The sequence below is a fragment of the Oenanthe melanoleuca genome, chromosome 2 (assembly GCF_029582105.1).
Source record: "Oenanthe melanoleuca isolate GR-GAL-2019-014 chromosome 2, OMel1.0, whole genome shotgun sequence".
Lineage (NCBI taxonomy): Eukaryota > Metazoa > Chordata > Aves > Passeriformes > Muscicapidae > Oenanthe > Oenanthe melanoleuca.
Window position 1 is genome coordinate 9,446,879 of NC_079335.1, and position 26,159 is coordinate 9,473,037.

Below are 26,159 nucleotides of genomic sequence, written 5' to 3' on the forward strand. Positions count from 1 at the left end.
CATTCGCATTACATCACGACTCAAACAACTTTTGATTCGTATTTCTGAAAGAAAGAATTGGTGACTTGCAGGAGTTTAAGGGATTGTCAATCACAATTTAGAATGAGACAAGTTGGTTTTGCTCTCAGAAAGATCTCAATGCACTATTTAGGTTATCTTGCTTACTTAAACTCGAGGAAGAAATTAAAATGAGAAAGGGTGAGGATGCAAAATGGGGAACAATCATTAAATGCATTGGCATTTGACTTGTTATCAATTAATGGTTTTGTGAACTTGGAATTAAATTGAGAGGAACAATTGCAAAAGATATGATTTGATTTTCAAAAGTAACCAATTAATTATGCCAGGCCCAAAATCTCTGCTGGGCTTGTGGTTGAGAGATTCTCCTGCACAGCAGAAGGCCTTCCAGGATTGAATCTGGAAAAGAATAGATTGAATTATTGACTCATTAGGGGCAGTTCTATTAAATTCTTCTTTTCTGTTTATAAGAAAGAGGGAGGTCACCTGCTGAAAATATCTGACAAATAGACTCATGCTTATTGAATCATTGAAGTTGTCAGTTTGTCAGTGTTAAATGTTTCACCTAAGGAATTTTAACAAATACCATTTTTCACTGATTTCAGTATTTCTAGAATATATAAAAATACTGGAAGGAGTGCAGATAGTGAGGTATTGATCATTTCCAGGCTACCTATAGAGAATATTCATAAATATTTTTGAAGAAGGCAGCTCTAGTTTTGTGTGCTGCATGGTGAGTTGTATGTCAAGTAACTAAATGAGGGTTTTATATCAAATGCTGGTCAAATAAGGTAGCTTTTCAAAAATAGGCAAGTTGGTTCTACAGTGCTAAAGCATATACTGATAATAAAGTTGAAATTTCAAGTATAAATAGACTTTGCTTTTAAAGTTTTATTTTCTGCATTTATCCAGACTGATTGCAAAGCTGTCTGATGTTGCAAAACTTACTGCAGTGAAGTTTTAGTTGGTTAGAGTAAAAAAAGACAAAACCAACAAACCCACAAACTAACAAAAAACACCCCAGCAAACACCCCCCTGGAGCTGTTCCAGCCCACTGCAGAAGTGTTACAGGTCATGTCTTAGGGCTGGTGGCAGCTGACTCAAGCAGTGTCCCCTCACTGCCACTTGTGCCCTGCTCTGCTCCCTTGAGCTTCTTGCTGGAGACGTTTGTGAAGGTCAATGGTGAAGCTGATTAGCAAAAACTCTTGTCTTCCCACTGAGTTATTTTGTCTTTCCAGCTGTATCTGTTCCCATATTGTGTAAAACAAGCATTGTGTTCAGTAATACTTGTGCCAGCATTAAATCAGAGAGAAATGAAAGTATTTAAGGGTAGGGATGACTGCAAAGCTCTTATAAGCAATGCTACCATGAAACATCTAATCTCAGTCCCAGAAAGGACTTCTCTGATGTTTATTTTATTCATACCATGTACAACAATTTGCATTGCTTTTGGACTGCATAGTTTGATGCATTTGATCTACAGAAAAAAGAATTACAGAAAATCTTCTCAAGCTAAAAATCCTATTTTGAAAGTGAAAAGAAAATTTCTAGGCATATTTCTATTTCTTTCCTCCTGCCTTCCAGTTTCATAACAGAATTTGTATGGGATGGTTTGGAGGGCTAAAAAACCTCCCCACAAATAAGAGCATATAGAAAGTACTTTCATTCTGGTATAAATTAACATCAATTTTAATCCCACATGCTAAATATTACTTAATTTTAATATTTCATGCTGCCTTTTTTTTTTTTTTTTTTTTTTTTTTAACAATGCCTAAAATTAGAAATCTCGGCATGGTTAATCCTATATTTTTTAAAAATAAGTACACATGTCATTCTATTGTCAAGTTGCTTATATTCCCACAGCTGAGATGGTTAAAAATGTGGTGGATGTGTTGTTGAATCTAAACAGTGTTTTGGCATGGCTTGTCTTTTTATTTTAGTCTTTTGCTGCACTTGGCTGTGGGTCTGACTGTGAATTTCTCAGTGCTGCTTTGACGTTTATGCACATGTATTTGTAAGAAGGTTGTTTGTTATTTTGCAGGCCCACCTTCAACCCTCCCTCTAAGCACTCAAACCTCTAGTGGCAGCTCCACTCTTTCCAAGAAGAGACCACCTCCCCCACCCCCAGGACACAAAAGAACCCTCTCTGACCCACCAAGCCCACTACCTCATGGACCCCAGAATAAGGGCCCAATTCCTTGGGGTGAGTTTTGAAATGCAAAACAAAAGGGCAGGGGAAAACCTTTATGATGGCTGATACATGATCTTTGGTTTCCTTTTACCTGGTGCTTGCTTTCCAATGATTGCAGCTCGATGTAACGTCAGCTCAGATAAATCAGCAGCTCTATCTCCTGTCACTCTGCCTCCCAGGCTGCTGCAGCCACGTCTCACTTGAGAAAGCTGAAAATCCTCCCTGCTTCCCTGGGGCCCAGTCCAACCTCCTCCACTGCCTCCCTGTCTCTGCTGTAGCTGCCCAGGCTCTGCTCAGCCCAGCCCCTCAGCCACTGCTCTCCTCTCCTGTGCCTCTGCCCCTCCTGCTGCTGCTATGCAGGGATGCACCTTTGGGGCACCCAGACCCCACTGTGTCCATGCAGGTCTCACCACTGCCCCGGGAGCTTTCCCTGGGCTCTGGGCCACGCCTCTCCTGTGAAGTGTTCACACCTTGCTGGTGGGAATGTGTTGTCTTAATATGTAAGATGTATGTAATGTGTTAATATTTGCCTTTTGTGATGTTGTCTGTACATACACAAAGAGCATTTTAATTTTTTTATTTTTTTTTTTTACCAGGATGCCTTTCTGACAGATGCTTTTTGGAAACTATTTTCCAGACTACTCAGATTCTTCCTTTTTTGAATAAACATTACTTTATGCAGTCAAATTCTCTTGGTAGCTGTAAATCTCAGGCCCACGTAATTTTCTGTGATTTCAGTCTTGGTGGCAGGATTTCCTTGAATCTAAATTTTTTAACTGGAATCCAGTGCTTACATAGGTGCATCATCCATATAGTACTTGTATCCCATACACTATTTGTATCTTAAGAGAATTATGTCCCTATTCTAGTACAAATATACAATTACTAGCCTAAAATAAAAAATTGCTAGCCTAAAAGCACCTTTTTTTCAGCAATTTGAGTTAAATGTAGTAAATCATGGAGTACTCATGTGTGATTTAATCTATGAAGATTATGAGGAAAATATGAAGTATAAAATCCAATGAAAAGCAAAGGCTTTTTCTCAAGGAATAAAAATAATGGAATTTTTTCAGTTCTCTACTTCTCAGAGGTTGGGGTTATGGAAAAAAAAAATGTTTCCTGTGTTCTGGGCTCTAACAGCCCTGTACTTATTCAGAGGTAGTAAAGACATTTTGAAGAGCTTGGACTTTAAATATGTAAAAAATCCTAAATATTTAAGTCCAAAACAGCACCTAAAGTACCATATACTAGAATACTGTATAGTATAGCACTGTTAGCATGAAAGGTGTGATAGGATTAGATGCTAAGCAGGTGGCAACTTTTCCTTAAACACACTAGGCAACATATAAAGGAAGAAGAAAATATGGGAAAGGTGCATGTGTGCAGTTGAAAAAGAAGAAGCCTGTAGTAGTAAAGCACCTTGTCAGAGCAGGGCCAGAGAAGAATATTGCTTTTCCTGTCTCTTCACTGCTTTTCAGGACAGGCTAAACTTCAGTAGATGGAAGAGGGGCCTCTTCTCCCCATTTTTCTTAGCTGAGATCTGTACAAATGCTTGTTTCAAAATCCATTTGGATTTTTAATTTTGTGTTTATAAAAAAGGGAGTTTCTTGTATCTGCCTTTGTGTTTTTTGCTTCAGGATATTGTCAGATTTTCACTGCTTTGCCTTTCAGAAGCTTTCTTCTGTGTTGTTTTATTTCTTGCTATGTTGAATTTCAGCATTTGTCTTCTAATCTGTTCATTAATTGAAGTTTCAAGCAGAGCAATCCTCAGCTTCTGTCTAAGCAAATTGAGTTACTATTCAAAGATGTTCTAAAAATGTAATTTAGATTATTTTGCATTTCCATAGCAACCATGTGATATTTTTCCTTCCTTTATCCATAGGATCTACATGTTTGCTTTTTACCTTAGTTCCTTTTTAGCACCACTTTTAAACACAAACATATTTTTAGCAAGGCACAGCACGAGCTTTTCTGCTGTTTCATTTAGACATCAATGCGCCAAGAATGGTATTTAGAAAAATGTGTCATTCTTTTGAATGAGAAGTATTTTGTGTTCTTGGATCATTAAATGTCACTTTGAATCTATTTCAATGACAAAATCTACTAATGGTTGTTGAAGCTGGTTCTGAGATTAAGACATGCTGTAAAAGGAGAGGCAGAAGGGGATGAAAAGGCATTAAACCAGATGAGTCGGTGTCATTTTACCTTGAAAATGGTGGTTTTAATGAGGAGAAGCTTTCTGCTGAAGGAGTCCAGAGCACTTGGGTTTGGATTTTGCTGCCTTTTGACAGAATTCTGGATACCTAGGATCTTTTCTTTACCAATGGCTAAAGTACAAATTATGGGAACATACAGTCACTCAATCAGTAAAGACTGTTCTTTACATAGGATAAAATCCTAATCCTAAGAAATTTAATGTTTTGTGAGTGAAATCACATTCATGGTGGTTTTATAAAGATGTGCCTCACAGTGCAAAACGTAAACATCTGTGATAAATTTGTCTGATACTAGCCTGCTGTATCTCCTTCTATACAGAGAAAATTGAAACACTATTTCAAAACAAATGCCCTACAGCAATGTCATTCAATCTTCCCTTGCCAGGAGATGAGTGCTACCAATGAGTTGTTTTAAAATGTGTTATATGAAAGGTCATCTTGCATTATTTTGGTCCCTCCTGCTTTTTCAACTGCAAAATTACTAATAAAGAATAAATTTATAAATGATCTTTTAGATATGTTGTATAGAAGATGCATAGCATAGAGGAATACATGCTTTGCTTTAAATTGTACCCTCTGCTGATTATATTTCAGTTATCCTAACAATTTTATTTTTTTTTAATTGTCCTTTTTTTCACCTCAGGTAATGATTTGGGCCCACCTTCAACAAAGGCTGCAAACAAGTTTGAGGGAATGTCTCAGCAATCAAGGTAAAATGTGCATATATGAAGGCAAAGATTTAAATAAATATAACTAATTTGTAAATGAGAAAAGGAAAGCCTTTCATAGGAAATAAAATCCTAGTTATGTTTCTTACTAGTTTTCTGCATGCCTTACTAGCATGCAAATACTTTGGCTCCGCTGAGCCTCCTACGCTGTCCATGCACAATCCATCCTTTGATGGGATGGACAGAATGCCTTGTACCCAAATCTCTGCTGCTCCTACTGAAGTGCTCTCCCAGCTGGGGAGTGCTGCCTCACACCACAGGCCACAGGACAAAAGTTATATTTTCATGTCTCCTGGCATTTCATTTGGTCTGCTTCAGTGTGAGGTGTCCTGCCTGCAGCAGCAGTGTCACTCTGGGTACAGGCTGGCATCGAGGATGGCTCTGTAAGAGAGAGAGTTCATCTCAATCTTCCAGTTTAGCTGTTTCCCACTCTGTCAGGCTTCTGTGCTGCCACAGTGTGCAGTAACACAAACTGCTTTTAGCTCATAGTCAATCAGCTCTGTCCATTACAAGTGTCTTTTTCAATAGCTGGAGCAGTAAGGACAGCCATACATTGCTGTCTCTTAGAGTTTGCTACTCCTCTATCTGTGCTGTGATTCCAAAGTCCTGAGGTTCAGAGCATGGTAATTCCAGTAAGCACCTGCCTCAGGCACACAGCCTTGCATGACCACAGTGTGTGGGGATGGATGTGTAACCTCAGACAGGGCACAGCAGATGTGTAGGAAGAGTTTCTGGGCACCCCCAGACTGTGATCTGCCTTGTCAGGACAGGCAGGGGACCTGTTGGTGGTAGCACAGCTGGCTTCCCACATTTGCTGAGTCCATCCAACTGGCACTAGGCATTCAGGAAAAGAAGTGGTAGTGTTCCACAGTATAGAGAGCTGGGCCCATCCTAGATTCTTGTCAGACAAGGGTGAAAATGTGGTCCTTGTACTCCATGGCATTAGAGTGAGGCCAAGGTAGGAGCTGGGCTTTGATGATCTTTGTGGGCCCCTTCCAATTCAGGATATTCTATGATTCTATGATTTATTGAATCAATATAGAGCTTGGCTTGTCTTTCAGTTTCATGTCATGATGTATTTTTGCTATTTAAAAAATATCTAGAAATTAAAAGTGTTTCATCATGCTCATGTTGAAACGTTGGCTGCAGAGACACGCAATACCAGAATCAATCAGTTGATGCAGAAGAGTCTCTGCTCTGTTGAACATACACTGGCACCTTTCTCACTCATTGTTCTTTTTTTCTTGTCTTTTGAGTCATTATTTTGAGCTGGTACTGATTTTAATGTATTGTTAGATGCCTTAGGTGTTTTATGCCTTAAATCAGTTTGCTTTCTTCTATTCTTCCAGGTTCGTTTTCTATAAAAGTGACTTAGGTGTGGTTTTAGAGGAAAAACTTTGATGGGAATAGTTAGCATGTGTAGTACAGGTTGGCAGAGTAAAGCATGTTGCTTTCCCACAATCATCAGTATTTCCTGGGAGTAGCAGAGACCTTGTCTCCTCCTGCAGCAGAGTGTGTGTGTGTGCGATACAATATCATACATGTGTAGGCATCATACAAGGCATAGGCTCAGTCCTGGAAAACTGCAATGACATAAAGCACAAATTCTATTTTCCATGTTTCAGCATAATTATTTTTTAAAATAAATTTTTCTTAAGGTTCAAGATCTGCCCACATAGTTGGTCTTTCAGCTTCACCTATTTTCAAAGTACATTTTGCATGTACCATAGTTCACAGAATATATCTGCCCCATAGCATTGAAGCTGTGTAGAGTTTGCATGTCTTTTTCTCTGAAAAAAAAAAAAACAAACCAGTTAATTCTTAAAAATGCTTGGAGTTTTGGGATTTATCCACAGACAAAGTGATTATACAAAAGGGGCAAAATAAATGTAGATTTTTTTGGGGGATTTTTTTTTTTTTATTTATGGATGTGTAAAGGGGAAAAAATGAGAAATAAGTGTATTTTATAACACTTGTGAGAACTAATAATTCACATCTCTTGATTTAGCACTGGGACTGCAAAGACTGCACTTGGCCCAAGAGTTCTTCCCAAACTACCTCAGAAAGGTAAGAGATCTCATTATGGCTCTTCTCATAATGGCATCTTTTAAATGTGAGTGAAAGTAGATATTTGTTTTAAATATATGGATCTTTCCAGCAGAAATTTTACTTCTAAAATGCCACAGACAATGAAAGCTTCACAAAAACTGAAGGATTTTGGAAGATGGGGAAGGTTTTTATTAAACTGAAAAAAATATACCTGGGGGAAAAAATAAATCATTAACTAATTGAAACTGGAAGAGACCTCAGGAGTTCTTGTGGTCCAGTCCAGAGCAGGAGCAGGAGCAGGACCAGCTTTCTGCCAGGAGAGCAGGTTGCTCAAGGCCATGTCCTGTCACATTTTGAGTTATCTATGGATAACTTCTCTAGGCTTCTGTTTCTACCCTAGACCACTCTCATTGTTTTTTGTTGTTTTTGGCTTTTTTTCCATAATATCCCCAAGTCCCATTTCTTGATAGCTGGGAGCAAACTGTATCTGTGCCATGTTCTGGCAATCAGGGCTGTGGTCACAGCAACTACTTTAGAAAGTATCAGGTTCTGTCACATGTTCATTTATATATCAGTGTCAAACTTTTTGGGACCATCATCCCAGGGAACAACTTTCTTTTAGAAATGTTCTTTTCTAGTCTCTTTAAACTCACACAGCAGGTTTTTTTTCTTTTTTTTTTTTTTTTTGAGTTGTTGCAGCAGTTGACTATAAAGTAGAAAGTAGACTTACTTCAGACTATTGTGTCTGAATACAGAATCCATCAAAAATATATCTGTATGAGTGTAGATCACAATTGAGTCAGAAGATCAGGAAATGATGCTTGCCCAAAGTTCTGCAGCCAGATATCTGAAATTGAGAGTGCAAATAATTTGTAACAGAAAAAGCAAATGTCAATTTTAAACTTTATTAAATTACAGTTAGTCTGATGTTATCATGAAAGAGACACCAATGATATGCTAGGATGGCACTGTGAAGGAAGTCAACACTTCCTTGGTTTAAAATGATTTAGGTGAAAATTTAAGAAGGGCCAAATCAAAGAACTTTAATAATGGCTGCTGTCAGGGTTTTTAATATCTTTTACATCTCAAACCCATGTGGATGATCAGTGTGTATTGGCTGCAAGGTAAGCCTAGGACACAGCCATATATAGGGATCAAGACAGACTTTTTTACTTTTTTACACAAGAATCTGACAGTAATTCTACAATTCCTTTCATGGTAACTATGCAAATGGGTTTGGTGTGTTTTGTTGGGTTGTTTTTGGGGGGGGGGGTGGTTTGGGATTTGGTGGGGTTTTTTGTTGTTTTTTAGGAGGTTTTTTGGGGGTTGTTTGTTTGTTTTCATAACTAACCATAAATATATCATGCAAGTGTTGCTGAAGTGGGTGATATCAAAAGGGAGTGTTGTTGCTTTCATAGTCAAATTCAGGCCACTTTTATGGCTGATAGAATATGATACTAAAGCAGTACTGAATGCAATAGGAAATTGTTCCTTCTAGTCAAAATGTGTTGCTTTCATCACAGGTTGTAAGTTTTTTCTCTCTTGTCCCCCTTCATCTGTTTTTACCTTAGGACTGTTTGATTTAGGAGGCTGGGGATTTTTTGTGTGTACTAATGGTTTTGCTTTTGAGGTAGATTTCAGTTGAGTTTTCTTAGGGAGCTTAGCAGTAAAATCAATATATGACACTGAGAAAAATAACTATTTGAAAATCTAGTTTCAATTTCCTTCCATCAAATCTGCAAAATACACATTTTAAAATTTTCCATCTTTACTAAATTGTAAATATATACATATATATTTTTTCTTAGTTTTAGTGTGAATGTCTATAGTACAGTACATTCTGTACACTGCATAGATATATGTGCTCACTGTCTCTCTTCTGAGAGATTTTACAGGTACTAATCCTGAGAGTCAGGTGGTTTTTGAATGGAATTCAGCTGTATATGTGAATAATTATCATTATAAAGAAATTTTATTACAGTCATGTCAATTGGTCTGTAGGTGGTTTTCCAAAGTCTTTTATTATATTTCATATGTTTTGGTTTAGGTCCAAAAAGTGATCACTTTATTTCATTTTAAGTAAATAATCTATGAATTAACATCTAATAGCTGTTGGAATAAGCACTGCTGGCCTCCAGGAGGAGCAATTAAATGAGACCTCAGTGAATGAGAGTTATGAAAAGTTGTGTTATCCTGCTTTTGTTATAGACTAGGAGGACTTCTGGGCAGTCATGGGGCTCAGTGACCATGTGATCATTGACACAATTGCAGTTTTGATATATGCCTAACTTCTTCAACATTAAAATATTAAGATTATGAAAAACACTGTTCTGCTTTTTTTGTTTTAGTGGCACTAAGAAAAATAGAAACCAGTCATCATCTTTCAATAGATAAACCCCATCAGCACATGGAAATGTTTCAGAAGCCCTCACTGTCCATCGATATACCACAGAAACCACAGCCTGGAGACCTGCCCCCAAAGCCTCTGCCTCTGGAACTAACTCAGAAACCTCAAGTGGGAGATTTACCCCCAAAGCCTGGAGAACTACCCCCAAAGCCTCAGCTAGGAGACTTGCCACCAAAACCACAGCTTGGAGACTTACCTCCAAAGCCACAAATGAAGGACCTTCCTCCAAAACCTCAGCTAGGAGAGCTGTTGGCTAAAAGTCAAGGTGGAGAAGCAGCAGCAAAGCCTCAGCCCTCAGAGGCAAATCAGAAATCTCACTCCATAGATCTTTCTCCAAACGTCCAGTCCAGAGACACCGTCCAAAGGCAAGCATCTGAAGAGTCTAATGACATAACACACACCCTGCCAGAAACCCCTGTGCCACTTCCCAGGAAAATAAACATGGTAGGTATTGCTCCTGCTCCTTGGAAGTATCCATGGAAGGCTTTGAAGTTATTGTAGGACTTTCTGTGCACCCTTGAGCTATCCACTCAAGGCAACATAAAGCTATGGGCTGGGGTGGGGAATGAGGGGCTCTTTTTGTGCCCCAAAGCACCTTCAGCAAATGTTGGGGGTTTTCAAGTTCTCCTGCATGCTCAAATACTTGCAACATAAAACAATAATCTTGGGAACATGACAGTGTATTTAGATTTATTGGGATTTATGTATTTACTATATCTATGCCCATCACAACTCTGAATGAATTTATGGTTTTCTCTGTTGCCTTTGCTCGTGGGTCTGTGTGCCTTAGATTGCCAGAATATTTATATATTTAACTTTGTAAACTTTAAGAAGGGATCTTAGCACTTGTCAGTAGATGCAAAATTTAAAGTCAAGTCAACTGTGGCAAAATAGCAAATGTCCCTGTTGTGAGTATTTAATGTTGGTGTACTTAATGGTCGAGGTGTACGTTCAGATATATAGATGAAGTGGCAAAATTGACATTGCTGCATGGTGTGTAGTAGTAGATCTGGAATTATGACTTGATTCCAGCCCCCAGTTTATCTATCTTGCTGTTCATCTTTCTAACCAGTACAATTTCCAACAGAGGATTCTTAATGCATATGTAGATTGAAATAACTATGAAAATCCAGAGGTCTCTTAAGATTTTCATCATGAAGAATACATCAAAAGGGAGATGCCTTTGTTTGTCAGATTGGCTATGCAAAGCACTTATGTAAAAAGGAAATAAGCTTCATTCCAGTGAAATAGTGAAAGCAGAGGGTGAGTTTCTGCCTTGTGCTGGTCTGAGGAAGAGCCCTGTGAAGCCATCATTCTGCTTGGCTTCTGGCATGGACTTGCCTGTAAGCTCCTGTCTGCACTGAGAGCAACAGAGTTGTTGCTTGGGCTTCCTGAGTATTCTGGGATTTAAATATTACAGGGATCTGATCAAAAAGTGTTTGTTTACTTATGTATTTTAAATATAAGCAGACGATTCATGCCTGTCATTCTCAGCTACTTGTCACTTTATTAAAGAAGAAAAGAAAGCAAATAATGGATTACCTGTTTAGTTTGGTTACTTTTGACTTTTTTTTAAACTGTCACCCTACTATATACAGAAAGATTCTGAGGAAAAGTTCTTTGTTCTCTAAACTGAGCCATTTTCATATGTGCAGTAAGTTAAATAGTTCAGCTGTTGTGCAGTGATCCAAGCTATTCTATATTTCCCAGTATATATATGTGTATATATATACATAGTATATATGTGTGTGTGTGTATATATATATATATATATATCACCAGGTTTTTGCACATCTTTGCATGCACACTCGTATCTCTTTGTGTTCACTGCAGCCTTTTTTACTCGAGTGATAATGTGCAAGAGTCCCTCTGAAATGGATCTTGCCTCCATTTTCATTTTCCATTTTGCATCCACAAAGCTGGTGAACTGCTTTATCCCAGTGAGACCCACAACAGCAACCACAGCACTTGTGGGCATCTCTCTCTTGGGCTTGACTATTTAGCCATGAAACAGAGAAGCATAGTGTTTTTAATCGGTAGTTTTAGAAAACTAATTGTTCAGAAATATAATTTAAAAATTCCAGTGCTGATAATTTATAAGGATTTGAAAGGATATTTTTAGAGAAACCAAATTTGCACTGGGTGCTCCTGAAATCACACTGAACACTTGACTGTTCTTTTGTATGTGTGGTGGTTTCTATAAAGGAGACAAAATACGCATTTTTGAAGGAAAAAAAAACCATTGAATGTAAGTAAGAGCATGGTTGGATTATTAATGATCACAGCATTTCATTACTGTTCAGTTCTAAGCATAAAATCTCTTGTTAATAAGCACTTGTTGGGTGCAGGCAGTCAGTGGTGGGTATTTGTTTTTCAGTCAAGGATTATGCTTCCTGGAATTGCTTTCATTTCTTTACACACCAATGCCACAAACTGTTCTGGAATATGAACAAAATACGTTCTAGAACATATGTGCTCTCTACATATCCATCCTTTTTATACCTTCTCATGATTAAATACACCTTGAGCTTGAATGCTGCTTTTTGCTGCTCTCTGTGAAACGAATGTTAAAATCTGACTGAACCAGAGTAATTCCCGTCATTTTTCATGTGCTCTTACAAGCTGAGTTTCATACAGTTTTCTATCTTTAGAGGAACGTAGAATTCTTTATTCTTTTTATTGAACAAGACAATTTTTACCTTGCAGAAGTAGTTGCTTCCCTTCATCACTGGAGGATTGATTGGGAGAGAGTGCACCTTGTTTGTAAAGATTCTCTCAAGTTGAATGCTGGGACTGTCCCCAAGCACCTATTCCTATTGAATTCCAGTCCCTAGTGCTAGATGAATTTTTTTTTGTTTAAATTATATGAATATATTTTCAAGAAAAGAGGAAGCATTCTTTGAAGTGACTTCTCACTGCAGCAAAACTTAGCTGTAGAAAAAAACCCTTGATCTCATTGATCCTCAGGTACTTCATTTGTCTTGAGTATGGGGTTTTTTAGTTTTATGTTGTGTTAACTGCTTTCTTCTTAAATCCCCTGTAATGGTTATTTTTCTGTACCTTGAGTTTAGTTGAGTGCTTTTTTCAGTGTGTCTGTTCTGCTGCTGAGTTTCAGGGGATTTTTTTTGCCAAAACATGGAGGAATTTCAAGTGGGTAGGTAACAGAAAAGAGAAGACTCCCTAGGAAATTTCCTCTGTGAAGTTAGTTTTGGCTCAAATTCCTCTAAACCTGCTGACTTTTCCCTTCATAGCCCTTCTGCTTCTCATCTCCTTCTGCTCTTCTTGGGTTTTTGCATTTTTGTTATCTGATTACTTCTTTTAAAAGAAGTAACTGTAGGTTTTGAAGAGGTGTGAGTATGAAAATGCAGGAATATGAAGTAGCAGGAGTGTTTTGCTCTGAATATTGCTTACTTACTCTATTTGGAAATAATTTATCTTCCCTGCCATAAGAAACATATGTTTGGGGGAGGAGTCCATGGCTGAGGCTTTTTTCATATGAATTAGCAGTATGCAGCAAAGTATGACCTAGAAAATACTTGGACTCAGAATGGTAGAGCTGTGAGAATATCTAGTGTGAATTGTCATCAGAAAATAGTACTGCCATCTGACATTAAGGTAATTTTAGTAAGAAATTGCTAACATTTGGATGGAAAAATCGCTAAAAAAATAATTTCCAGTCCTGTAAGCAGATCTAAAATCAAAGAATACTGTATTTTTGCACTAGATCCAAAACCAAAACTGTAAGGAATACTGGGATTTCAATGCAGCATTTTCATCAGTCCTTACCTCTCTTGGAACATTCAGAGGAGACTGGATTTAATTTTCTGTTCCTGGTGGGTTTTTTGATGGAGTATGTATTAAAGGAGAAAGAGGACATTTGCAGACTAGAACAATGTAAAGACATTATTTAAACTTTCTTCACCAGAGGAAGCAAAGGTTACTTAAGCCCTCTTAAGGGCTACATGTTAAGCACTACACATTTTATTCTGCTGGGAGTTCTGAATCTTAAGGGAAAAACCCTACACCTGTGTAGGTAACATTTTATTTCATTTTTTTAATCTCCTTGTTGAAGCAGAGTTTTTCGATTTCTATATTCCCAATTGCAGGGAAAGTAATCATCTTTACTTTTTTGTAAAACAAAACAGAACAAAAGGCAAAATTAATATAATATATATTTTTTTCTCTGTTTCTCATGTCCTTCATCTCAAACTTCATTCTATTTTTAGGGGAAAAACAAAGTTAGGCGAGTGAAGACCATTTATGACTGTCAGGCAGATAATGATGATGAACTCACATTTGTTGAAGGAGAAGTAATTATTGTAACTGGTGAAGAGGACCAAGAGTGGTGGGTATGTATCTTTCCCTTTTATAGTTTCACATAACTTCTTTGACTTTCATAGGAAAGTCTCTTTTTCCAAATGTGGAGGGTTTATTTTTATTTTTGTTTGTAAATGGTGTTTTATTTTGTTTTTTTCCTTTGATTTTTGTCTGGTTTCTTTTTGCCTGAGCTAACAGTCAGCCTTTAAACTCCTATTAGAGAAAAAACCTTTTTTATCCATGAGGGAGAGTCTGTTAGAACCAGCCCCACTAGGATTAGCTTTATTGCTGGCTCGTACAGCACATGTATGCACTCTCTGTAGTGCATACAGCCTCTCATTAATGAAGAAGCAGTGATTCTTACTCCATTTAACAAACACACCCTCCATGAAAATGAGATGTGTAATTATCTTCAGTTCACCCAAGATGTTAAGCTATACCTACAAGGATTGCTGGAAATCTAAAGAGTAGTCTGTAATTGATGCTATAAGCTGATGGTTTTCTTCTTGAGTGAGAGGCAGATAACATTTTCTTTTCCTTCTTCCCTCACATATCCCTGTTTCATACTATACTCCCCCTGTTATGGACTGCATACTGTTCAAGTGCTAACATCAAGTTTTTCTCAACCCTACATGAAGGCTCCAGCCTTTCTTGACAATCCAGCTCATGTCCCTGCAGCCCTGCTACATCATGTTTCCCTGCCAAAGAATTATTACTGGGGATAACAAGACAGATTTCATTTGACTAAAACAAATTCTAGTTGCATTGCTGCCTGTGATATCCTAATCTAAGTGCAGCACAACCTTTGCTGTTTTGTTTCCAGCTACGTTTTCCTCTCACTCATCATTTAAGTGTGGATGATTTTGAACTGAAAAGCTGATATCAAAAGAGCAGTGCTCAGGGAAGAGTGTCTGTGTTGCCCATATCACCTAGTCCCTGATTACTGCTGCATTCCCTGCTGGATCTGTTTTGTGAAGTGGCATTTTAAGCCCCTTGGGGACATGCCCAGCAAGTTCCATGAAGCACACTAGTCTGAGTGTTTCTGAGAAGGGAAACAAGGGCTTTTGACTCATATGCTTCAGAACTTTGGCTCTCCAAGAGGAAATGGCCAGCCCTGTATGTTTCCCCTTCCCATTTTGTAAGCTTGTGGAAGAGGAAGGAAGGTACACCATTATTCTGAAAGTAGTGAGCAGCACTGTAGCAGGGCAAGAAGAGGGTTATGTGGTCAGTCAGGGCTGCTGCTCCAGTGCTATTCAACAGTTGTTTATAATTATGCATTTTAAACATGGGAAGATCATATAAAATATTCCATTATTTTTATCCCTTTGAATAAGTTTGTTAGCTATTTCTTTATAAGTAATCATTATGAAAAAGATGTGTAGGAAGTTGTAGCTGAAGGACAGCACTGTAATTTGTTATAAACACTAGTATGAACCTAAATCATACTAATCATACTAATGATTAATGATACAAGGTATCATACTAATTCAGTGAGAAAACAGCTGGGCTTTTATCACCTTAAGTGAAACATGCAGATTATCATAAATAACTTCACAAATATAGCAGACAATTCCCTTCAGTGAGATGTTCAAGATTTACTCACTTAACTAAGATAAGTGGTTTGCAGAGATGTTACTGAATATCTGCCCATCAGACAAAAGAAACTCAGGCTTCTGTTTTGGTGAGATTCTTGAAATTCAGTAATGTATGTAAGTTTCCTAAAAAAAAAAAAAACAAAATTAGTTTTGTTCTCTTTAGATTTAATTGGCTCATTTGTCTTATTTATAATATGCTTGTGCAGTTTCATTTTGTTCCTTGACACAAATTCAAATGTTAACTAAGATCTGCTTCAGACTGTCCAAGAGGTTGCAGAGGCTCTGTGAGCCATTCTGTCTGAGTATACAGTCTGTGAAGTCTGTGTGAACACATGCACATCTACCTGTATACATGTATACATGTACCTTCTTCTCCTGTGTTGCAGATTGGCCACATCGAAGGACAACCAGAGAGGAAAGGCGTCTTTCCAGTGTCCTTTGTGCACATTCTGTCAGACTAGTCAAACAAACAAATCCTAAACTTGAGCATTGCACATTCTTCATGCAAGACGGGCTTTTTAGCAAAAGCGAACGCTGCTGCCTCCCTGTAATCCTGTGCACAATTGTACATATAGCTGCTGTTACAAATTAAGAATTCATTTAAGTTTCACCTCATGAGGTTGAATTATATGTATTGTAAATATACTGTGTTATTCTGCCTTTGCCAGTATTATGGTAGCCTTGGAACCTGGCACGCCTTACCGGGTTTGTTGAAGCCATCCTGGGCATTTAGCACTTCCATCTCTGTCCGTGCTGTCCCACACGTGTGGACTGCCAGCTTTCCAACATAGGTGGTCTCTGTCACCCACATAACTGTACAGAAATGACTGTTCCTAATAACTTGGTATTCTCAATAGACAATTAGCAGAAAGTTAGAATGAGTGAATGGTTTTGGACAATTTAAAGATCAGTCTGCAGTTCATAAGTGTATGCAGTTTACAGCTATGAAACCCACTTTGATATTTATTTAATATAGTGCTCAGTTAAGTGTAATTATGAAGACAAATATTCACTGACTTTACAGATAACAGTAATGTTTTACAGTGTGCATACAGCATTTCATGTTTATATTATGTGGACCTATGCCAAACTGTGATTGCAGTTCCCCTGTGATATTACCTCACTATAAAAAGTTACAAATTTCATTCGAAAACTTACTTTAATGAAAATTAGTCATATTGTTCTTTAGTAGATATGTGTGAAATTTTCTGGTTTCTCTCACTGAATTCTTAGTAACCAAGGACTTCTAGCAAATGTTAACTGTTGACATTGTGCATGCATTTAGATGCTTACTTGAAACCTGCCTTTGTACAAAAGTAGTACTGTAGTCATATAGCTACATTTGAGGAAAAGAACATTTTAACTTAATTGCTATTCAGGTTAATGTGAGCTTGCAACAGTATTTGTTTATAGCTAAATTGGCTCTTTGAAAAATGATTTTGTGGATTTTTTTCCTCTGTCTTCAACCTTGCTAAAAGTTAGTTACCTAAAATAAATTTTTAAGTGGTGATTTAAGGATAAATTTAAATTATTTTTAATGCTCTAAAAAGTGGAAGCTAAGATGACCTCTTGTGCATTTGATGAGGATGGTAGTGATAGATCTCAGATCACAAGGATAAGGCTGGTTTTCATGGAGTTCACCAAACTGCGACAGGAATGGTCGTAACCCAAAGCATGAAGTAACAGACATACGGTCACAAATCTAATTTCTAAGAAAACCTTTGGAAGGCTGCATTCTTGAAAGTTGGTATAAAGTTGCATTGCCAGAAAACACTTCAATGTATTACTGGAAACTTTAATTTCCTGTGTCACTTTCAACATAATTTTTAATCTTTTGAAACAGTTGCGGTTGTGTTTTTCCCATGGTTTGTCTGTAGCGGGTTCCATGACTTTCATATGTAGTTTTGTATTACTTGCTTTAAATGTTATTTTGGCTTCAGTACCTAGTGCTGCTATTTCAAAGCAGATTGTCTTGGCTGCATGGAAAGATTTTCATTTCATATAAGCATATCTCAGACTTTCTGAGGGCTTTCATTTCTAATACAGTTTTACAAGACTGTAGTCAGTGAATATTTAATTCTGTTTGTGGTTAATTTAGAAACAAATATCTGTCTAAACCCCACATGAAAAAAAAGCAAAACATTTTTATCAACTATTAATGGTTTTATCATTTATTATTAAAAAATGAATTTAAAAAAAAAATATGCAATGAGTGAGCAAGCCTGTTGGCATCTAATCTTCAGTATTACCAGCTCCAGTATTTCAGACTTTATTCTGTTTTTATGGAAAGGAAGTCAGGTTTAGCATTTATTTAGCATTCCATTTTATCCATTACTACAATGTTTTAAGTTGCATTAAAGAACAAAACCTATTCACTTTTGTGGTCAATTGTATTTTTAAGTGATCTTGAAATAAACTGATAAATGCAAATCATATAAAGAAAACCTAGGCATGTAAAATTATGTAGAGTCAAATGTCTATTCTTTTCTACGCTCTTTAAAATAGTATACATATGCATTTTATAAAATTAAATTAGTTCCATAAGGAACAATAGTTCTGTTTATTCTGGCTTATTGTGGGTCATAAGAAATCTGAAAATGTATGATATTGATTGAGTTTAAGTACAGTATTATATTTGAACTCAATGAGCCACTGTCTGCAATTTTGTATATGACATAGTATTTGGAAAGTCTAAATCTTTATGGAAAATTAGCTGATAAAGGGTTGGGGGGAGGGGCAGGGGAAGGTGCCCCCAGAGGGGGAAGTTTGCTCTGCAGATGATGTCTTATTTACTGTTGAACAACAGTTGCTATTTATTTTTTTATTACATAGTACATCAATGTGTACAGAAATCAGATCTGGTCATGCCACTAGTTAAAATCTTGACTTCTCATTGAATGTTAAGGTAAAACATCAGTACACATGTCTATTCACATGTATTTAATGTGACAGTTTTTGAGTACTGTATGTGTTAATTTCTACTTTTTTAATATTTAAAATTGCTTTTAAATAAATGTATTCAGTTGATCCCAGATATCTGAACGAGGCCCTTTTTGTCAACTGGAATATCTTCTAGGGAGAAAGTCTGGATTCCAAACAGGTAGAACTAAGACACTTGAAATGTTTTCTCTTGAATATAAAGCACTCCTTATATAATGCAATTAAAATGTGTATCTCTTTAACAGCTGTTAAATATGGATGCAATTGCCTTTATCTGGAAAACTTTACTTACTAAAGTTAGCATCAAACCACTTGTTTTGTCCATGAGTTTCGATTGCTTTCTCTCTGGCCTCGCAGGCTGTGTGGGCTCCCAGCCCCTCTGTGTTGTTTCCACAGCAGCCATGGGGTTGAAGGAACCATTCACAAGCTCTGTCCATGGGCAGGATCTCCCAGCCTGACAGCAGCTCTCACACCAACTAGAGCACTGCTAATCTTTCCTGGATGGAGTGACTGCATTGCTTAGAATTTCAGTCCTGACCCAGCTTGCAGAGGTTATTTTTTCCCCCATCCCTGACTCAGTTCTTGGATGTTTTTCATTTATGACCCATTCCTGTCAAAGCTACTCCAAAATGAACAAGTCACTTGAAATTGCTAGAAAGCAGCGAGAACATCCTTTAGCCAGAGGAAAAGCTGAAGTGTGGAGCTATCAGATCTGGTTTGTATCAAGAATAGTAGCTGCCACAGCACAATGTGGCTCAGGAGACTGCTGTGGTGAGAGCTTCTTCAGACTGGATTGTGGCATTGGTGTGATTCCCCTCTGTCACAGAACATCCTGCTTGCTTTGTTTGGGGCTTTCAAATCTACATAGGCTCAACATGGGGCAGTTCGGAGGGGGAAATATGGATGTGGGGCAGGAGCAGCAGTCTGGTTAAATATTGTGCTCTTTCTCAACTTCTACTGTGTCACAATACTTCAAATAACAGCATTCAGAGAGACATCAATTCCAACAGCCTCAGTTCTCTGGCCTACTTATATTATGTGTTCTTCAGTGACATGTATTGATTTCTTTTCCTAAGTCAAAATTGAGGTGGATATCTCGTATACTGTTTGGAGCAGCAGAGAACAAGACAAATGCATGCCCAGAGAACTCCCTTGTTCAAAGTTTCAGTCTCCTTACCCTTCTCCTGGCAAACTTAAAGCTCATAGTTAAACAGAAAATCGGCAGTCCATACCAGTGAAAGTGGTGCAAATATTAAATACCAAAGAATGAAACTCAAAATAGCTCCCTATTGCCCAACAGAAAATAAACAGTTCAACTGTATAAATCTGATTTGTTTTCAGATGCTCTAGTTCTGTGTAGTAGTTCACCTGAGTATCAACAGAAAACAACTTTGTTTTCCAGTGCTCCATACTGTTACAGTTTCATGCCCCTCACACCTTGGACTGGAAACTTTCTGTGCCATGAAACCAGAACTAGACAGAGGAGCAAACGTCCATAAGTAAATGAAGTTTATTAGCTTCAGGCCTTATATTCTTTACAGAGAGCTTCTCACCTTAAGAGTTTAAGGCTCTCGGGGATGCTTTTATTAGACCCTTTAGCCCTTCTGAAACAGCTGGAGGTGGATGCAAAATGCATACACGACTGTAAATGTTTTCCTCTGCATCACTGCAAGACAACATTTTTGTTATCTGATACAAACTATTCTAAGTTGTCTTAATGATACTTTTAGGGCTATACATAAAAAGATTTACAGCTCTGTCATCTGCTGAGGGAGTGCTCATGTTTCTTCTTGAAATAAGCTAAGTGCTGTTTGTCAACTCGTGCTTAAGATGAGATACACCCCCCAAGCTGCAGTGGGCACAAAACCTGCGTGTCTTGGCTGGTTCTGGTCAGCTGCTGCTCGGGAACAGTAAAAACGATAGTGTGTCATGGTACAGGCTCTGCCTTGTTCCTCTGTAAATTACAGAACAGATCCTCCCTGCTGCAGCAAGGCGGATGTCTGCTCCACTCCTTTTGTAATGGTGGGGGCAGGGAGGAAAGTTTGTGACAGCTGTCACATCTGCTAAGCTGTCAGAGCGGAGGAGAAGCTGATCGGTCATTTTCTGCACCACCTAAAGAATATTTTGAACAAGGTTTAAGCTCTCCTGGAACTTTAAATCCAGTGTTGACTCTTATTAATGCTGTTCCTACCACTTTGACCTTGGTTGTTGTAGTGTCTGATCAGAAAAATCCCTTTTCCTTGTGCTTTTTTGCTCTTCTCTGAAAGGCTATGTGGGACTAGGTCCATTTCCATGTGGATTTTCCCCTCGCCCTAAGGCTTGAAGATAATTTTGTACTTCAGTTACCACCAGAAATTATGAATTTGATTCCTCTCTCACAGTTCCATTAAATGAATGAATCAGCCCTGAGCAGTCAAACACATCTGCTCTAGAATTGCTGTATTAGAGGTTGTTTCTTGTATTTAACTTTGAACACTTTGAAACAGTAGCATTTGGCTTTGTTTTTTGATAATCAATAATTTCTCCAGTCTTTTCCTCCTGGAAGGCTCCAGGAATAACTTACTACCTCTGCTTGCAAACTTACAAGCTTAAGTTGCTCTTAAACCTATTTTAGTAAGGTAATGTTTTTCATCTCTCCCTGCTCTCACATCCCTGCTGCAGTAGGTGTCAACAGTCCCTCTGCACTGGGGTTCTTAGTCTGTAAATAAAATTCAAAAACTTAGGTATCAGAAAGGACTGAAATGTGCTCCTGAACTTCAGACTGAAGGAAAGGCACCTTGAGCTGAATGGGAACAAAAGAGGTCAGCAGCTGTTTGGTGATTAAGCAGGGGTTTACTGTGGTTTTCTGTTGGAGCCTGCAGCTTTCCTTAATGACCTAACACCAGCGGCCACTTGCTGCTTTAGACACCTCAAAGACAAAGCAGACTTTTATTTTTCAAAGTAAAGGTTCTACTGCCTGTAATCACTTGTCTATTTGGCATCTATTCCCATCCATGGCTCCAGATCTACATATCCAAATGCCTTCCCTATATTCACTGTGGGGCTTGAATTCAGATCTGTAGCCCTATTTTAACAACTGTAGACAGGAAAGCAAGAACCCCAGGCAGCTGACCAGTAAGTGAGCTGCAGCCAGCCACATGCTCTCGTTTCAGCTGAGACTTTTTTATTGTGTGGAAACCCACCCAGGAGCTGGAAAAAAAAAAACCTTGTGGAGCAATTTCAGGATCATTGCAGTAGCTCTGACCTCTGTGCATAGAAGCATGGGGATGAAGGGCAGATTTGTGATCCAGGATACTCCTCAGTCTCTGTCTTCCCTGCAGCAACTGGGCCAAGCTCTGCTGAAAGAAACAGGAGAACAAATGCTAAACCTGCCTTGATAGGGTGCACAGAGCTGCTTAAAAGTGAAGTTTGGCAGTCTGGACATCTGGAGAGCAGGAACCATCTTCTGAAGTGAACTGACACCAAGTGATGCTGGAAGATAGGGAGTTTCAAGAAATAAATCCAAACTCTACATGTGCTACAAGGTAGAGAGGTGTGAGAAGAGCAGGGTATGGAGGCCATCACAAACCACAGCTTTGAAAGAGTATAAATGACTCTGTTGTTGATGTGAAGATCAATCATAAGGAGTCAGCAGCTCTCCTGTGAGCACTGCCTCTAGGCTGGCCATTACCTGACCCTGAGAGATCAAGGTAATACAGACTCCAGTGAAGTGGAAGTTCCTTGTCCAGGAGAAGCAGCAAGATCTTGGCAAGCATCACTTGGGGTGGGAGGGCAGCAGGGCAGTAAGACCATCTGGTCAGCATTGTGCAGGTAGCTGCTGTAATTGCTGGGCCCTCAGAAGGAGCAGCAGGGCCTATTCCTCCACATTTGGCTGTAAGCAAGGAGGTGCTGCTATCCTGCCAGAGCAATCTCTGGCTGCAGCCTCACACAGGACCCAGGTCCCCCCTTAGATGTGGTTCTGGCACCCTCCTTTCCTCCTTGGAGCAGATCTGGAACAGTCACCTTGCTTAGGGACAGATCATCCTTTAACTTTGCACTTGTGTTCCCAGGTCTGTCTGGATGAGATGCTGCTGGGTCCAGCAGAAAAGCTCCTTCTGTTCCCCCTTTCCTTCTGGGATACAGAGAAATTTGTGAGCAGAAAAACAAAACAAAACAAAACCCAACCCGAAAAAACACACAAGAAATTTAGAGTGGAAAACCCCCCTCTACTTTAAACCCCTTGAGAGAAGGATTTGTTCCTCTCATTTGCCTATGGCAGTGTTCCATCTAAATGTTTTTCATGCAGAATGTAACCCTTGATAATGTTTATTTAGATAGGAGTTGCCAGGGGTCATCACTTCCCTCTGTCCATAGAGCCTGCTCTGCCCATGATCCATAACTTTAGCTGCTTGCCTAGTGGAATGTAAAGGAAGGCACCAAATGAAGAACTTCTGCATAGGGGTCCCAGTACTTATGGGACTTCTCTGCATCCCAGCCTCACTGCTGTCCACATCTCCATCTGCTTTGGGCAAAAGGCAGGGCTTGTAGCCATTCTGGCAAGGCCTGGGCCTTGGGGGTTGCAGAGTGAACTGAAGCCCCCCACCAATGACTGACAGTAAAGCTGGGAAGCAAAATGCCATTTAGAGAAATTACCTTAAGGCGTGTTACCCACACCTAATCCCTGTCCCTTCCTGAAAGGGATTGATGGTGCAGGAGAACAACAGCATCTGTTGCTGGAGGGAGAGCTTCCTGAGGAGCAGATGGAGAGGTTGTGTCCTGGGGGGACCCTCACTCCTTCTGCAACCAAGATGCCATCAGTTGTCAACAGAATGAAGATGAAGAAGAAACAGAACAAGGTGCCTCAGAGATGAGTGTAGCTCTAGAGGTGGAAGGAGTTCTTAGAGTCTGAAGAAATTAGGCCTTCATGAGTTTTTTCTTTGATCCTCCAAAGCCAGTCTTACAGACAATGTCTCACTGAAGTGGCTTGGCTGCCAGGCTGGATCACGAGGCCTTGACCATAGCAGGGACCAACCCCTGCATTTGGAGTCCCAGGATGGCATTCCTTCCCTGGGCACAATCCTGCAGCCCAGGACAGCTTCAGCAGAGCCTAGGGGAGATGGCTGGGTTTGTTACACACGTTTGAAGCCTGCAAGGTGCTCCGACATGTGGCTGCTCCCTTCCCACGGCTGCAGAGCTTCACCCGTGCCCTGCTGTGCTGTGTGTGCTTCGTGCGTGCTCGCCCAGAGCAGCCCGTGAGGGCAGGGCCAAATCCGGCTCCTCACGAAGGATCTCTCCTGCCCCCCGGGATGGCTGTGGGGGCTGATGTGAAGGCTCTGACCTGCGCCCCATCCTTCACCCCCGCCCCGGCGGGGTGAACACCCCAGAGTGCGGCCGGCCCGGGGGGCTGCCCGGGGGAGCCGCTCGGAGCCGGCGGGGAGGGAGCCCGTGAGGGGCCCGGGTAGCGGGACCGGGGTGGAGGGAGCCCGTGAGGGGCGCGAGGAGCGGGACCAGCAGGGAGGGAGCCCGTGAGGGGCCCGGGGAGAGGGACTGGGGTGGAGTGAGCCCGTGAGGGGCCCGGGTAGCGGGACCAGCGGGGAAGGAGCCCGTGAGGGGCCCGGGGAGCGGGGTTCGGGGAAGGAGCCCGTGAGGGGCCCGGGGAGCAGGGCCGGCGGGGAAGGAGCCCGTGAGGGGCTGCCCAGGGAGCGGGGTTCGGGAAAGGAGCCCGTGAAGGGCCCGGGGAGCGGGGCCGGGCGCGGCGAAGGTGCCGGGGCCGCCTCTCCCTCCCCCCGCGTCGCTTCCTTTTATATCGATGCGGCACAGCCGCCCGCAGCCACAACCTGCGGCCGTGACGCCGCCGGCAGCCGGAGGGACGAGGCTGCGCCCCGTGCCCAGGTAAGGGCTGCCCGCGACCCCCGGGCGGGCGGAGCGGGACGTGGAGGCGGCGAGGGGCCTCTCAGCGAGAGGGAGATGGGGATCGCCTGAGGAGCCGGGAGGAGCCTGAGCGGAGCCGTGGGGTGGGCGCCCGTGGGGAGCCGCCGGGCGGAGAGGAGCCGGGAAGGAGCCGGGGCCGCCCCCGCCCCGCTGTCCCCCATCCCCGCAGAGGATGCTCAGCGCTGCCCGGACAGCCCCGCGCCTTCCCGGCGGGTCTGTGGGGCCGCTCGGAGAGCGCAAGAGCGGCCGAGGCAGCTGTGGCCGAGCTCTGCTTCCCCAGGGGCCGCCCGGGTCGGGAGGGCCGAGGAGGATCTGCTCTGTCTGCGAGAGGGGACAGCCCGGACAGGACGGTCCTGTGTGCCCTGGGTCCAGGCACGGACGTGGCAGGTGCAATGAGCGGGGTGTCAGCCCTCACACCAGCCCACACCGCCTCCAGGCACTGCCGACAGCAGCACGCTGGGCTGGCCGGCCGGCCGGAGGAGGAAGCCGTGGTTTGGTGCTGTGCGCCATGGGCGCCTTTTGAAGCCGTCCTGGGCTGGGAGCAGCAGTGACCGTGTGAGATGGAGGCGTTTTGTACAGATGCTGGGTGCCAGGCCGAAGAATTATTAGTTGTCCTCGTTTATGTAAATCTCGTACATAAAAGTTCAGCCCTGCAGACAGAAATGTGCTGGACTGGCTGGTGAGAGGGTGAGCACTTCTGCTTTGGGGGATCTGGTACTTCCTCATCTGGGCAGGAACGGTGGTGTGGTTGTGATCATGACTCTCTGTGAAAACTACCCCTCTCTTGAGCAAGCTGTAGCGTTTCAAAAGGGTGAGTGCGGAAACAGAATAGCACAGAGCAGCCCCTAAACAGTGAAGATTACCTGGCTGTATGGTTTGGAGCAGAGTTACCCTTTTGCCATTTAAAAATGAACTCTAATCCCTAATAACCGTTTTCTTATATAAGTAAAACATGAATGCATTATTTAATTTAAGACCCAAAAAGCCATGAGGATGATGCTTATTCAGTGTTTTGTTAGGTATGTGATTAAAACAGTAGAAAGGCCCTTTTATTTCATTCAAACAAAGAAAATCCTGCATCTGCACCCCAAACTGAGAAGTGCTTTGAAGAGATGTGGGATTTTGGTGGAAGTTTAATGTCTTCTTTCTTTCAGAGCTTGACTGAAAACGAGGCTGGCAATGGCTGCTGCCTGTTTAATGTTGAGGAGGGCAGAATTGATGCTGTGGGGAGTTGGGGAGTGTTCATGGTGCCTACATGTGCTCTGATGTACACACAGACACCCTGGGTCGTCTCAGTGCTTGGTGCTGCTCAGGGTCATCTTGCCTTAGAGAGAGGTAACATTTGGCTGCATGGCTCCTCCTGGGTTCCCTGCTGAGCAGGAGGTGCCTGTGCCTGTGCAGCAGGAGGATGCTCTCCAGCTGCTGTTGCAGACAGTAGTCCCTACCTGCTGCTCGCTCATGCTCTCTGGGAGCACTGCTCAGGGCAGAGGCCTCATTAGTGCATTCTCTGACAGTTGTCATGGCTTGCTTTCCCACCATTGGTGATGTGGTTTCCTCCATGGCTCAGCAGGAGCCCCTGGCATGAAGGAGCTTCTGAGCAGGTCTGAGCCAGTACTCTGCAGGGAAACTAGGAGGTGCTCAGCATCCAGTAGAACAGTTGTACCAACAGGACTCTTAAAGACAATCCAAACAAGGTCCAGAGCATCCTTTTCTCTAACTGAGATCGATAGTTTGGACTGCTCAGCAAAGAGCGTGTCCGATGGATTTTCAGTAATCAGCACAGCACAG

General features: G+C 41.1%; 3 protein-coding genes across 6 annotated transcripts in view; 2 read left to right on the forward strand and 1 right to left on the reverse strand.

Moving 5' to 3' along the window:
• Positions 1-18,553, forward strand: part of ASAP1 (ArfGAP with SH3 domain, ankyrin repeat and PH domain 1) — a 144,163-nt gene extending 125,610 nt beyond the window's left edge. For all 3 annotated transcript variants that reach the window (XM_056483782.1, XM_056483783.1, XM_056483784.1), the window contains 6 exons: positions 2,060-2,221; positions 5,069-5,135; positions 7,162-7,220; positions 9,551-10,053; positions 13,836-13,958; positions 15,908-18,553. In XM_056483782.1, the coding sequence (XP_056339757.1) occupies positions 2,060-2,221; positions 5,069-5,135; positions 7,162-7,220; positions 9,551-10,053; positions 13,836-13,958; positions 15,908-15,982 (989 nt within the window). In that variant the 3' untranslated portion in view covers positions 15,983-18,553. The remainder of the gene's footprint in view (positions 1-2,059; positions 2,222-5,068; positions 5,136-7,161; positions 7,221-9,550; positions 10,054-13,835; positions 13,959-15,907) is intronic.
• Positions 18,554-21,276: 2,723 nt separating this feature from the next.
• Positions 21,277-25,931, reverse strand: LOC130250121 (translation initiation factor IF-2-like). The gene is made up of 5 exons (XM_056485485.1): positions 25,817-25,931; positions 24,797-25,021; positions 23,094-24,733; positions 22,464-22,572; positions 21,277-21,796 (listed from the first exon to the last, which is right to left on the reverse strand). Exons 1-3 carry the CDS (start codon positions 25,929-25,931, stop codon positions 23,793-23,795), a joined length of 1,281 nt encoding a protein of 426 aa, XP_056341460.1. The 3' UTR covers positions 21,277-21,796; positions 22,464-22,572; positions 23,094-23,792.
• Positions 24,256-26,159, forward strand: part of CYRIB (CYFIP related Rac1 interactor B) — a 96,342-nt gene continuing 94,438 nt past the window's right edge. For both annotated transcript variants that reach the window (XM_056484403.1, XM_056484402.1), the window contains exon 1: positions 24,256-24,332. The gene's annotated coding sequence lies outside the window, so the exon portion shown is untranslated. The remainder of the gene's footprint in view (positions 24,333-26,159) is intronic.